This window comes from Leucopleurus acutus (genome assembly GCF_964270905.1).
Source record: "Leucopleurus acutus genome assembly, chromosome: 5".
Classification (NCBI taxonomy): Eukaryota; Metazoa; Chordata; class Mammalia; order Artiodactyla; family Delphinidae; genus Leucopleurus; species Leucopleurus acutus.
In genome coordinates, this window is record NC_139147.1 from 106,281,877 (window position 1) to 106,297,107 (window position 15,231).

Here is a 15,231-nt window from a genome sequence, read left to right on the forward strand (position 1 = left end):
CCCACTGACAGTGTACTAGGGTTCCCTTTACTCCATATCCTTGCCAACATTTGTTATTTGTGAGCTTTTTAATGACAGCCATTCTGACGAATGTGAGGTGATATCTCATTGTGGCTTTGACTTGCATTTCTCTGGTGATTAGTGGGATGTTGAACATCTTTTCATGTACCTGTTGGCCATCTTTATGCCCATCCAGTGAATTTTTTTCCTAAAAATACTGCATTTTTCACTTCTAGAATTTCTATTTGGTTGTTTTTGTTTTATAATTTCTCTTCCTCCACTGAGATTTCATATCTTTTCATTCATTGTAAACATATTTTCCTTTACATCATTGAGTAAAATTATAATAATTGTTTTAAAATCCTTCTTGGTTAATTCCAACATCTGGATCAGTTTGGGATCAATCTCTATTGATTATCTTTTCTCTGGAGAATGGGTCGCATTTTCCTGTTTTTTTTTTTTTTTTTTTTGTCAAGTAATTTTGGATTGTATCTGTAAATTGTGGCTATTATGTTTGGGAGTTATATATCTGTTATACTCAGGAGTAGTGTGGGTTGCTGTTGTTGTTTTAAGCAGGCAGTTATTCTGGCTGGCCTTAATATTAAAATTCTGTCTCTTGAGTGGCAGCTCAATTCTCAATATTGGTTTTATCCTTGGCTGAACTGCTTTATGTCTCTCCTGCATATACAGGTGTAAGGCTCCAATGGAGACTTGTGCAGAATTTATTAACAGCTCTTAGAGATCACCCTCTCTGATTCTCTCCCCTTTTGGGACTTCACTCCTCATTTTCCTGTGACTGTGGCTGCACTGAACTTTGAGCCTGGTTCTTAGCCAGACAGTTTCAAGTCTTCTATCAGAGTTTTAGCCACCCCTACATAGCACAGATCAAGCTTACCCATAGGCTACCATTGCTTTCCCTTCTTCCAACTGTTGAGTCACCTCCAGTGTATGTCTGATTTTGGTCATTTTCCAGTACCTTCTACAGAAAGTTGTTTTTGTGTTTTATTCTGGCATTATACTGTTATCTGAAGGAGGGTTGGTACAACTGGAGCTTTCTTGGCTATGCTAGAAATGAAGGTCTCCTGAAGATATTAATCTCACATTCTATAGTCTTTTTTGTTTCATTAGTTTTGTTTCCTTAAATGTTGGTTCTTCTGTTTGGTTAGTGTAGCTTCTGTCTTTTGTGATGTTAGTTTTCCTCAAATCTTTGCAGTTATTTACATATTTTGAACAAGATAGAGAAATAAATGGATGCAGGGACATGAGTGGTTAAAAGTATTTTAAGTGAGTTTATAGATCTGAATTAGGAGGGAGAAGCTGGAATGTGTGCTTAGTCCTACAGTTTGGTTCAGTATCTGAGATTTCCTGTTTTAACCTCCTCCCCAAACCCTTTCAATCCAAGGCCTAATAGACTACTCTTTCTTTCTTCTATCAAATTAGCTTCTCTAGCTTTTTACAATTTTCTTTTATTTTTACTGTGGTAAGAACAGTTCCTATGAAACCTACCCTTCTAAGAAAATTTTAAGTGTACAATACAGTATTGTTAACTACAGGCACAATGTTATACAGCAGATCTCTAGATCTTATAATTTTCTTTTTCCTTCGTTCCTGAGACACAGAACAGCAAAGGAGTACCTTGGGAGCAATAATTTATCCCCCTAAAAAGGAAATGAGGGGAGCGTAGTGTGACTGTAGACTTTAATCCTCCCCATCATGTATAGTTCTTATAGTTATAGTTAAAATAGCAACACAAAGGAGAAAAAGACGTTGGGGTTGGAAGGGAGCTACAGATTGGAGGAAGGGGAAGAGGATATAAAAGACAGATTGGCATTCAATCATTTCAACTTCCTTTCAATGTGCCTTTTTATACTGCAGAAGCTCAAAAGGTAAAATTTAATTTCCTAGACCCCACTGCAGCTAAGATTCTGGATTTAGGTTCTGCCAATTATGGACAATGGATAACTGGAAGGTAGAGATGTGGGAGAGTCTGTATGTACTATTAATTTTGTTTGTTGGTAAACATGATCACAGAGCTATGTAGTTTTTCTGTAGCAGTATTAGCAACTCAGAGTGTCTCATCACTAGAGCTTTATGGGTATTGGGGGACAGGAAGTGAAATCCATTTCGCTGATATGGTTGCTAGCAGGTACACAATGGCTTTGGAGTTAGGAGTAGCAGCAGCTTCCCAATTTAGCGATTCCTAACTTGGGAAGTGGCAGTTGCTTCCCCAGTGGTCTGGATGTGATGGGACTTTGAGGGTCATTCCTGAAAGTTTAACCTAGTCTGTTTCTTCAGCCATCACAGTGATTCTCTAAGCCATCTAATGCCCTGTAATAAATCATTTTCTGCTTCAAGTTGCTAGACTAAATTTCGTTTTCCACAATATCAACGTAGGTGGGAAGGTTTACTCCTTTTATTTTCGTCAGCCTTAATCCCATTGCAGCATGTCTGAACAGTACTGACTGTTTCAACTATTTTATTATCTTTCTTTTATGTACTCCTCAATATTTTTCTCTACTTTCTTTTCTTTCCCTTGAAGGGAAGGCATAGGTTACCATTATAGGGAGTCAAGGGGAAATTTTTTTTAATTTAAGTTAAAAATAAAGTCTTGCTATTTGTTTTAGTCCTCTTTATAAAACAAAGACATTTGAAAACAGAATATCATACAGAAAATATTATTTGTCTTTTCTGCCCAATTAGAAGCTTCTTGAGGAAAAGGGACACATCTCTCTTGCTCCCTCTACTGTACAAAATTATCTGGCCCACAGATGTTTCTGGACTGACTGATGGAACAATAACCAAAAAAGGATAGGAAAAGAGCCATTGAAGACTTTTCAGCACTTTAAAAGCATTCAGATGGAATATAATGCCACCTTTAAAAGTGCAAGGCAGATATTTATGTATTGATATAGAAGGATTAGCAAGATATATAGTATACCTCCATTTATATTTAAAAAATTCATGTACATATGCTTATAAATGTATAGAATATATCCCTAGGAGGCTATGCAGCAAACTGGTCATAGTGGTTGCATTCTGAGAGGGTGGCTAGATGTTTGAGGGCCAAAGGTGGGAGGGCCTTTTTTTGTCTTAAATTATTTTATTGAAGAATAGCACATATAGAAGAGTGCACAGATCAATCACAACTGTACAGCTCAATGAGTTTTCCCATTTTTAAATGTACAGTTTAGTGTTAACTATATTTGTTTTGTTGTGAGGAGGGGTCTTTTAATTATGTACTCTTCTGTACCTTTTTGAGTTTTTGCCACAAGCATGTTTTACACATTCCAAAAACACATTTTTGAAAATGTAAAGCACCTTGATACTTTATAAAATAAGGTATTAATTGCTGGATGTGGGATGTTATTAAATTTTAAGAGATTTTCCTCATTTTTTAAAGTCTTATAGTGCATGTGTAAACATGGAAAATTGAAATGGGAAAAAAGTTCTACAAAAGTTCTACTCCCACTAAAATGCTGTAAAATAAAGTACACCAATTTATTTCTGTGAAAACCCTAAAGCTTGTCAAATTTTGGTCTTCATGGTAAGATGTTACTAAGTTTTTTGCTTCAATAAATTAATATTTCCCATCTGTTTTCAGTTAGGCATTAGTTTTAATTATATGCTAAGATAGAACTTTACTCCAAAAAATATTGTGTAGTTCTGAAGTCTTATTGCCTTAATTCGACTTGAACATAATTTCTGAAAATTGAATGTAGAAATTTATGTCGAATGTTTCAAATGATTAAACTGATTCTACAATAACTGGTGTAAAGGTGAGTGTTTTTAAGTTGTATAAAGGATTTCCAGCAATTATAGTCTTCTACTCAGAAAGCAGTGCCATTTCCCAGGTACATGTGATGATATTACAAAGTATTAAAATAAAAAATAAAAAGATGAGGGCTTCGCTGGTGGCGCAGTGGTTGAGAGTCGCTCATGCCCCCGTCCGGGAAGATCCCACATGCCGCGGAGCGGCCGGGCTCGTGAGCCATGGCCGCTGAGTCTGCACGTCCGGAGCCTGCGCTCCGCAACGGGAGAGGCCACAACAGTGAGAGGCCCGTGTACTGCAAAAAAAAAAATAAAAAAAATAAAAAAATAAAAAAAGTATTCTCTAAATATATCTAATAGGGAGGCTGTTTATGAGAGTGTTTCCTGACTGTTTTGTTCTACAGATCTGTTTACTCTTGTGCAGTATCAATTGTTTTAAAGGAAACTGGCTAAGTAGAGAAAGAAATATATTTATGAATGACAAATAGCAGGTCCTCTGCATACCTGACCGAAACGATAATTTTCAACCACCCCTGCATTAGGACCACTGCTGGTCTGGATGATTGATCCATATTCTAAAAAACTGTAACATAACGGTACTCTTACTTCTTCATTTGTTCTCCTACTGTCACTCCCTTGTCCTTTACACACCAATCCACTTGCGGACATTGCCCTGACTACTTTCCAGCCTCCTTCCTGCTGACAAACTTTATGCAAAGTCATAAAAGGAAAGTGCTCTCCAGTGTGTGCAGGTTGAGGATGCTCTTAGTGCAACAGAACACAAAAATTTCAACAGGAGTCCAAAAATTAAACTGTTCTTAAACAAATTAGTAACCGAATCTCTGAGAATGAAGAGTCTCTTTAGTTGAACGTTCAGTATTAACTACAGAAATGTACTTGTACTAAATTCATTTAGGAAGTACGATAAACTGAAGACACTAGAGCATTAGGTTTATTTAGAGATTATTCATATTTCATTCTTTCCAACTAAAAACAGACTCTAACATATTACGAATAATCAAGTAAAGATATTATACACACAATGAAGAAAAATATCATAAATAATTTTCCCATGAATTCTTACAGAATTTTTAGTTTTGGATTTTTGTCTTATTAATAGGAGCGATGGGCACGGAAAATTTAACAGACTACTATTCCTAGACCTGCCACCTGTTAAAAGTTTGAGAATCACTATTTTAGCAGAATTATAGGCAACTAATACTATGCGGAAGTTGTGACAATTTGAAAATTAAGTGGATCAATGGCACACAATGAGAATAGAGGGCAGAAACAGTTTCCCAAAATCAAGTTTCCCAAATCAAGACATGAAGATCAAAAGTTAGTTTACAATTAAGGAATCAGAATTTGGTGTATGTATCTCCCTACTTTTTACTTAAAGAGACAGAGTTTCAAGTAGTTCTAAGACAAATAAATGAGTTGTCTAAGAAATAATTTCTAGTTTTTACCTTAAAAACCAGACCGTTCCTAAGTATTTCATATCTAGATGATATTCAATGCCAGATGATACCAAGAAATTGGAATTATTTTTAATTTTGTTAGATGTAAATATGGCATTGTCGTGATGTAAGAATACAACAATATTTTTCAGAGATGTATTTAGAAATACATATGAGTAAGATGACAAGAAGTCTGGAATTTGGTTTAAAACACTTTGGAGACTTCCCTGGTGGTGCAGTGGTTAAGAATCCTCCTGACAATGCAAGGGACATGGGTTTGAGCCCTGGTCCGGGAGGATCCCACATGCCGTGGAGCATCTAAGCCCATGCGCCACAACTACTGAGCCTGTTCTTTGGAGCCCACATGCCAGAACTACTGAAGCCCGCACGCCTAGAGCCCGTGCTCCACAACAAGAGAAGACACTGCAATGAGAAGCCCGCACACCGCAACGAAGACCCAATGCAGCCAAAAATAAATAAATAAATAAATTTATTTAAAAATACCCCAAACGCTTTGGAGACAGCAGCAGTGATAGAGATGGGTAAAGCAGGTGTAAATTTTGAAATTCTGGGTGCGGGGTATGCAGTATTGTTATACTGTTACACTTTCGTAGTATATATTCAAAATGTTTCATAAAAATCTTTAAAGAATAAAAAAGAAATAGAACTATGTAGAGTTAAAGAATTTCATACCATCTGATGTTTTTAAAATGGATGAGTCAAAAGAGAGTCCTTTTGCTGAGATCTCTATACTCACTGGACTTTTAGAGCTTAGAATATGGGTACAAGTATGAAGATTAACATATTCATTCTAATTAATATGCAGTTACTTAAGAAAACCAGTCAACTTTCCCTTTAGATACGTGGATGACATTCAACTGCATGAAGAAAGATACTTCAGGGAATACTAGTTTTGCTCAGTGAATAAATGAGTATTAAATAGCTATTATTTTCCTATAGAAACATAACATGCAGTAAGATTTATTTTTCTGATTGCATTATAATTGGGTTAAAAATGCAGCAACTAAATGTGGCTCATTTAAAATGTTGCCCAGGTTTCTCTTTATTTAAATAGGAGTAGGTATATTTATACATAGAGCAAATGCTAAAAAAATCTTAATTTTTTTATTGACATGAACAAAAGGCTGCTTGTTGGAAAAAGCATTAAGACAAAAGTGGGCTCACAGTCTGGCTTTTGCACCTGTCTGAACCATTCAGGAAGAAACCTGGCTGGACCCTGAAGTGAGTTCAACTCATGTCTACCCAAAACAGCAGCTGCTTGGAAATAGGACTTTAAGATTTCTCCTGTTCAAGCTTGAATTTTTTTCTTTTTTAACAAAGGCAAAATCTCTTGTGGTAGCAAGAAGTTATTTTAATATTTTAAAAATTAATCTAATAGAGTTTGTTTTCTCAGGTAGGAAGAGTTTTTACATTTTTCTACATATTCATATTGTTCTCTTTTGAAAATTAACGTTTAGGGACTTCCCTTGGTGGTCCAGCGGTTAAGACTCCACACTCCCAATGCAGGGGACCCAGGTTCGATTCCTGGTCAGGGAACTAGATCCCGCATGCAGCAACTAAAGATTCCACATGCCGCAACAAAGGATCCCGCAGGCCATAACAAAGATCCCACGTGCTGCAACTAAGACCCGGTGCCGCCAAATAAATAAATAAATATTTTTTAAAAAAGAAAGAAAATTAATGTTTTATTCTTCTAGGAAAATAAACTAGAAATATGATGACACTTTACAAAGCTAATACTCTATAAACTGGTCATACTGTGTACATAAACTGGTCTAAAGTAATAACTTGAAATGTGGTTAAAGATGTATATGAAAAATATTCTTTGTACATCCACAGGATGCAGTATTTTGCATCCACTAAATTCATGCTTTAAAGAATACCTAAAGACTAGGGAAATGCTTATGGTATATGTTGAGGAAAAGCACAGTATATTTATTTTTATAAATTTATATATTTATTTTTGGCTACATTGGGTCTTTGTTGCTGCGCGGGCTTTCTCTAGTTGCGGTGCGCAGGCTTCTCACTGCGGTGGCTTCTCTTGTTGCGGAGCACGGGCTCTAGGTGCGCAGGCTCAGTAGTTGTGGCGCAGGGGCTTAGCTGCTCCGCGGCATGTGGGAGTTTCCCTACCAGGGCTCGAACCCATGTCCCCTGCATTGGCAGGCAGATTCTTAACCACTGCACCACCCGGGAAGCCAAAACAGTATATTTATAACCATAAAGTTTGGTTCCAGTTTTGGAGAAAAAAATTCATATATGGAAAATAGAAACGAAATACACCAAAATAATGATAGTAGCTAAAATCTTTAGTTGCATGATTTCCTTTACCAAATTTTCTATAGTCTTCAGATTTTCCATGAGAATGCATTTTCATTTAAATGAGGAAAAATTTACATATACTATTATAATGACCATACTACTTCTTTCAGCATTGCTGACACAAACCACAATCAAACAGAATGAAATTTAGCACCAAACATATGTTTTCTACTCCATTATATTTGCCTATCAGAAGCTAGGAAAAATTGTTGCCCCCTCCCCCGACAAAAAAATCTTAACTCCTAGATTGATTCTGGGTCTCTTGGGATAACCTCAACATAAAAGTGTTTTTTTTAAGGGCTGGTAATATTTCATTTCAGAATAAGTTTTTTTTCTTTAAGATTCTCTCAAATATATATATGTTGTATATATATATATAATATTTATATTATATATACATGTAATATATATTTTTTACCAGAATTACAATTTTACTGGCCTGTACAAGAATATAGATATTTGTGCTTCTAAGTAGAAAAGCAGTACACTATTCTTTATTACACAAGGGTCTTAGATAACTGATACGGCAGTCCCATTCATCAAGGGAAATTCCTTCCTTCCACTATACATGGTAGTGGCATAAGCAGATTGCTATGGGTCTTTGATCACAAAAAAATGTTTCCTAGTCTCAGTAAGGTGTATGGGTCCATAAAGAAAATAGATCAGATGATATATTTTCAACACTAGAAATAATGCATACAACCTTCGTAAGAGAATCTTTTAGGGCATGGACCATGACTTCTACAAATTTATAACAAAGTCCATGGGGCTGGGCATATAGTAGAAAACTAAGAAATACCTGAAGAATGAATTACATTTCCATAGGCAATTTTATTTGCCTACTGTTTAGAAGCACAGTTTAAAACGGTGGTGTGGCAGAAGGCTTTGATATTGTAAGAGATGTAGGAATGACTATGGCTCCTTCCCATCCTGTAGGTACTCCCCTACTTCTGTGTGAATGCTTACAAAGTCACTGATAGAACTAAGCATTATGATATGATCAGATGGTACCAAATGGCATTCTTTGACTATGTCATAATCATGTTGTGCTCCTTGGCTCCTAACTCAATGGTTCGTACTTAACGAGCCAAAGAATGCCCCGAACAGTCTAGCTTATTTAATAAGGTGATTTTGTTTTATTTTCTGCCGTGGCAATATTCTCAATCAAGAAAATATCAGTCAATGCCTGTCTTGTATGTGTAATACATTCACTTTCAACTCAGTAAATAGGTCAAAGCAGTGTCCTCTGACTACCTCCAAAGTGCAAAATAAATAAATTTTTAAAAATTAAAAATAGAGATTATAGATATGTAAATTTTAGCCCCTGATGAGAGCGAGGAGATAGAAAAAGTAACATCCTAAGAATATATGCAGGGCTTCTCTAACCAAAGACTGGTCATCACAATATGGTGCCCACATGAAGAGTTTGGGTGGCTTAAAGAAATGCTAACAATTTACTATGAAAAATAAGGCTGATTTACCTTATGAAAGGCTGTTTAATGTCTAATAGCTGATAAGTAGTAACACAGCTATTCTTTGTAGACTCGCACAATCAGAATTTCATTTCCGTAGCTCAGAAGATTCGAAGTTCATGTTTCTGTACAAAGCAGAAGTTTCTAGATTGTACTAAATATATGTAAACTTTTACATTTAATAATCAATGTTTTTTAGGGTGTAGGATAGATGCCAAAATCATTTTATTCTCAAATTAATTTTTCTGTCCATACTTGCATATTTCTATTCTCAAGAAAGTGCAAACGGGAGGAGAAAGTAGTATTCTTGAGAGAAAACTGCATGCCAGGAAGTGCTAGCTTTTAGCCTTTGTGTTTTTAACCAAATTACAAGTATTATTTGTTTAAAAAGGTGTATGTGAATGTATACTGTGAGGCAATTTTCACTGAAATAACTTCAGCTCTGAAACATATTATGACACCAAAAATGTCCTAAATATATAATAAAACAACAAACTTTAAAAGATCACTTTTAAAGTTTCCCTTTAATTTTCTGATGAAACATTTAATATGTGCTGTTATAGGAAGGTAACCATTAAAAATGAATATATTTGAATTCAAAACTAGATTTTGTTTTTTACTCAAATCTCTAAAGTGTTTGACAATTTGACACTGTATTTTACGAGTCCTAATTTATTTAATAATTCTAATTTTATATCCAAGAAGTATATACTTTTTGTCTGCCCACTTTTAATTAGTAAATTAGTAGAGTGTGCTTATTATTAATATCCCTGATTCTGAACTAATGAATTATTTAGAAAATGGTAGTATTTAAATTAGAAAGTGCCAACATCGACAATGGCACCTGTTGAATGCAAATACAGATCTTCCTCTACTTGTGATGATAAACCCATCGTAAGGTGAAAATAACCGTAAGTCGAAAATGCATTTAATACATCTAATCTACCAAACATCATAGCTTAGCCTAGTGTACCTTAAACGTGCTCAGAACACTTACGTTAGCCTGCAGTTGGGCAAAACTAACACAAAGCCTACTTTATAATAAAGTATTGAATATCTCGTGTAATTTACTGAATACTGTACTAAAAGTGAAGAACAGAATGGTTGTCAGTGATGGGTTATTCACTCTCGTGATCGTGTGGCTGACAGAGCTGAGGCTCACTGCCCCTGCCACTGCCTACCTCATCACAGTATTGTACCACATGTCGCTAGCCCGGGAAAAGACTGAAATTCAAAATTCAAAGTATGGTTTCTACTGAATGTGTATTGTTTTCTCACCATGGTAAAGTTGAAAACTCTTAAGTGGAACCATCGTAAATTGGGGACCATCTGTAACTACTTTCAGCAATCCAGCAATCAACTAAATACCACATTAACTACAAGACAGAGTAAAAGACGCCAGATTGTCATTAAACAATATCTCTTGAATACTTTCTACATGTCAGACATTAAAATAGCCACTAGTGAACCCAATGACCAGACACATAATGTTAGCAATAGGGATAATATTTATATAAAAGATGGTGGGCATGGAACCCTTCTGTGTTCCTTAAGGTCAGTGGATGATTTAATAAGGAGTCTGTCACCTTTATCAATTCCTTATGCTTGACTTGTATTAACTAGTGGATTCTCATTTTGTTTGGGGTTCGGGTAAAAGGGGTGGGTCAAATGACACATTACTTGAAATAAATATAAACTCACATTCTCTTTCTCCCTTGTCTCCCCTAATTATGTTTATTCTCTATATTGTTAATTGTGGAGCAAAGAAATTATAAGTCAGTTTTATAAAGTTAATTAATTTTATCCCAGATTTCTATGATATGGCTGCCTACATTTGAAGAAGGCTACAGAAAATGATGACTGAAAAACCTACTGACATGTAACTGATGGTCCTATCCATCCTAAGCCCATGGGAAGAGTGTTCTTTGATGTATGCCTACTATTTGTGGTCTGTTACTATTTCTGACCCTGACTCTTGGGTTCATTGCCTTTGCTCAGAAAGCGTCACCCAAGAGTTTAAATTACACTTTTGCTAGACGTTTTAAAGAAGGTACTAATTATACATTCATGGTTTAGTTTAGTTTAGTTCATTGCTCTTTTGATATAATCAAAGACAATACAACTCAAAAGTTGTCTGTCATAATCTTCTTAACTGTCGCCCATTGTACTGATGTCACAATTACATAAGAGCCACTTCAACAGCTCAACTAATCTATGGATATATTTAGTCCCTACTCTCAGAGGCTTTTAAAAGAGCAAATCATAATCCAAAATTTGAAATGTGTTAAAATGACACTGGTCATAAGCGTCCCAACTGCTCCTAAACAAGTTAAAACAGCATGATAAATTTGCTAGAGTCCATACACCCCTTAATTATAATGAATAATCTTTAGAATAAAATATTAATCATTTAACTTTTTCTAAATTTATCATTTCATCTTTCTACTGTTAATTTTCTTTCAGTTATTACTTTTATGTTATTTGGTTTTAATATAGTACTAATACATTTAAGCCAATATAATATTTTTCTTTAAAAACAAACAAAAAAATCGATGTAGTAAACTGTTAACATTTTAACTTTTTAAAAAGATGGTCCCCAAGTTGCACAGATAGAGAATTTAAGTGATCAAAATAAATTAGGACAGCAAGTCAAAATTCAAACTGACAAAACACTTGGGTAAAAAAGTAACACAAATCTTCCTGTTTTAGGGATCACTAGATTGTGTTATTACTTTTATATAATCGACAAAGGAAGAACTAAAGAAAAAACAAGACACAGCAAAACCCAGAAAATTAGATCATAATGAAACAACTAATTTCTGGATGCCTTCGTCTTAAGGCATCATACTATTTCACTTGGAACCATTCACTGGGTTGGCACTTGTTTACCTGAGGTGTTCAGTGCACCTCTCTCTGCTTCCCTGTCCTATTTGTACTTTTGACAGAAAGAGGAGTCTCTCTCCAAACAAGGCTAGCTTTGTAACAAAGCAAGCAAAGGAAACAAACAGGGCACTTGGCAATTTCCAGCCACTTCCAGGGAAAGACAGCACAACTCTCCAAGTGCTCTTATAAGCACGTATTATGGAAAATACTTCTTAAAAAAAAAGTTTCCTTTTTTGAAAACTTATTAAACATTCCCTGCCCCTCATTTGGAATAGAAGCAGGTGTGGAAAGGGTCCTGTAAGTATAATTCTCTGCAGAAGTTCCACCGAGAGGGCAGTTACCGTCGTCACCTGCAAAGCCTCTGCGGCTGCGAAGACGGGACTCCCAACACCAGAAGCACAGGGGTTGAGGGCGGGAAGTATCCGAAGTCTGGCCAAGTTGAAAGCAGCCGGCACACGGGTTTGTTGGGCGGGGAATCCCCCCACCTCACGCCCGGCAAATTTCTCTCCCCTCCTTCTCACGTCCCGAAATCCTCCTCTCCTCTCCCTCACACGCCCCTAAATCTTCTCCGTTCCCTCTCACGCCCCCCAAGTCTTCCTCTCCCTCAAGCTGCCTCCTGGAGTCACTCGAATTCCCTCTCGCCCTCTTGAGTTTTAACTGACTCTTTCCCCTTAAGATAGCTCCGTTCAAGATCCCCGAGTTCCCGCGCGACCGCCGGCTCCCGGCCCGCCGACACTTACGAGAAGAAGGGATCATCCTCAAAGCTGCTGCTCAGCATCCCGAACATCCTGGCTCTGTCTCGGGCGGCGGCGCTTGCGGACAGATTGGAAAACGATGTAACGCCGCGGCCGCGACCCGAGCCAGCCGGTCCAGCACTGTCGACGCTTGTCTCCCAGTCGCTAAGGCAGTGCCCGTCGGGAAAGGCGGTGCTTGACGCGGAGCTGCTTTCCCATTGAACGCTGGTCCCATAACGTCACCAAGATGAGGCGGGGAAACAATGTGCCACTGCCATGGCAACCGCCATCAACACAGGAGACTGGAAGTCTGGCCACGCGCCAGCCAGGCAACCCATCGTGAAGCCTCGGGTAGCACAAGATAGCTTGTTCTCTGGGCTGCAGGAACACAGAAATCAGTCTACCCCTTGTGTGACCTTGGGCAAATCCCCCTCGACCTCGAACCCCAAGTCTCTTTTCGGGAAAATGGAGATGGGTCAAGATTTAGGCCAAATGGCGTCCAAAGACCCATTCACCGGCCACATTTTGTGATCCACAGCAGAGTCCTATATCCGAAATGCTCTGTGGTGGTTGGTCGGACACTGTGAACAAATAATAAGAAAAGATATGCAAAAAGTTTTTGAGTACAGTTAGTAAATAGTGTACCCAGTACTTGAGGGAAATGGGATGAGGCCTATCAGATTTCAACAAACAATCTTTGCCTTTTGTGAGCCTGAACTGAAAGCAGTGTTTCCCAAAGTGGGAAATGCTTAAGTTTTACGTAGACATGTTCTTTAAAAATAAGATGAGAATTTTGCTCTCTTCCATCCTCTTTCCAGTCCCTATTTCAAGAAGCAAGTCTCACTTTGATGCTGGTATGTCTTTAACACCTTCTCCAGCATTCCTTAACAGAGGAGGACTCAGGCACAAGGCCTGCAGCAAGCAGCCGTAGCCAACTAAAATTCCATTACTGTATATTTTTGTTTTAATTGTATTTATATCTGAGCCTTCTGTTTATGGCAAGTGAAACTGGTTTTAAATTTAAAGCAGTAACTAGTCTTTAAACACTAAGTGAAAAAGTGAGCTAATTTAAGGAAACAGTACAGGTGGGATTTGGATATGTTGGGGGGGAGGGGGGAGGGCATCATGACAGTGGTTCTCATACTATTGAGCTTTGGAAAACACTGTCCTGAGAACTTGCAGGAGCCTAGAGAAAGGTGGAGAAGAAGAAAGAAAGAACATTAAAGAAAGAGAAGAACAACTGAGTCTAAGAAGAGAGAAAATGCACCTTGCATGTCCATCCTTAATTAAGTGGGCTCCCCAGCCTCTCTAGAGGGCTGTCATGTGGAGACAGAGTGTTATCCATGGCTCCACAGGGCCTCCTGGGATTGGGCCAGAGAAGTGGCACTCTGCCAGAGTGAAGAAGCGTGCAGGGCCTGATTTGGAGGTGGCAGGAGTACTCAGGGTTATTTTGGGAGCCAGAAATTTAATCCTTTGGACCTTTTACCTCCCCACCTTTAGCCAAGTTCTCTGGCAGCCCCCCTTTCCCGAGACTGGTGACATGAGGTTGGGCAGCCTTCACAGCCCAAGTTGAGATAGTATAGCCCTTCCGGGGAAGAGGATATTTTCTTCCCCAGCCTCAGAATGAAGTTCAGAGAGCATATACATATTAGGGATCTTCTTGACTAGTTTCAAGGCAAAAAAAAAAAAAATAGTTTTAGAAGACCTGAAATTATTTTCTCTTTAAAATAATACAACACAAGATGTTAAGGAGGCCACGCTTTAAAAAAAAAAAAAAAAAAAACTTAAATGAAATGGGGTAAGTTATTGGTGATAAATGATTGGATTAAAATAGTTCTGGATTACGGTCAAATAAAGCAACTTGTGAGAAGTTTTTCCCTCTTGCTCCCATTGGGATTTTTCTTAGAATTGCACTGTTAAAACATGAAAACTTTAGTCCAGGCACAGGTTAGTCAGGGAGTTACCTGGAGCTTCTAAAAACAGTTTGGGCCTAATGGCCAATGCTTAAAAAATAGTTAGTAGAGGAAAAAGGACAGTTGAAGCTAAAGAGACCTCATCAGTTTCAGATCAGATAGGTAAAGAGGGAGGAGGTGAAAGACGAGGTGGGTTGGCAGAGGATGAATACCAGAGGAGGGGAGAATAGAGATGCAGAGCAGGACTAAGGGGCTGTAGATAGAAAAACAATAGCTCATAATTACTGAATGTGTGCCAGGCACTGTTATAGGCACTTCCTGTGTATTAACTCATTAAATCCTCACAAGATTTTTATGGAGTAGCAATGGTTTTTTATCTCCGTTTATAGGTAATGCAACCAAGACACAGAGAGGCTAAGAAAATTGCCAAAGTTCACACAGCGAGTAATTGAACTGGGTGGGGTGCCTGGAGTTTTCCCGGGTGGGGGCTACTTACACCAATGTGGGTGATGGGCCACACTTAAAGATGCAGGATGAAAGCAAGTTATTATTTCTCAAAATTATGCTGACAAACTAAAAAATGGACCCAAATTAAACAGTATAAAATTCAGTGGGAATATATTAAAATCAATTCAATTCAATTGTACAAATATCTACTGAGTGC

The 15,231-nt window shown here is 37.5% G+C and overlaps 1 protein-coding gene across 4 annotated transcripts in view; it reads right to left on the reverse strand.

Moving 5' to 3' along the window:
• Nucleotides 1-12,707, reverse strand: part of MLF1 (myeloid leukemia factor 1) — a gene marked incomplete at both ends in the record, with an annotated part of 34,915 nt that extends 22,208 nt beyond the window's left edge. For all 4 annotated transcript variants that reach the window (XM_082839666.1, XM_082839665.1, XM_082839668.1 and 1 more), the window contains one exon: nucleotides 12,661-12,707. In XM_082839666.1, the coding sequence (XP_082695792.1) occupies nucleotides 12,661-12,707 (47 nt within the window). The remainder of the gene's footprint in view (nucleotides 1-12,660) is intronic.
• Between the last annotated feature and the right edge of the window lie 2,524 nt (nucleotides 12,708-15,231).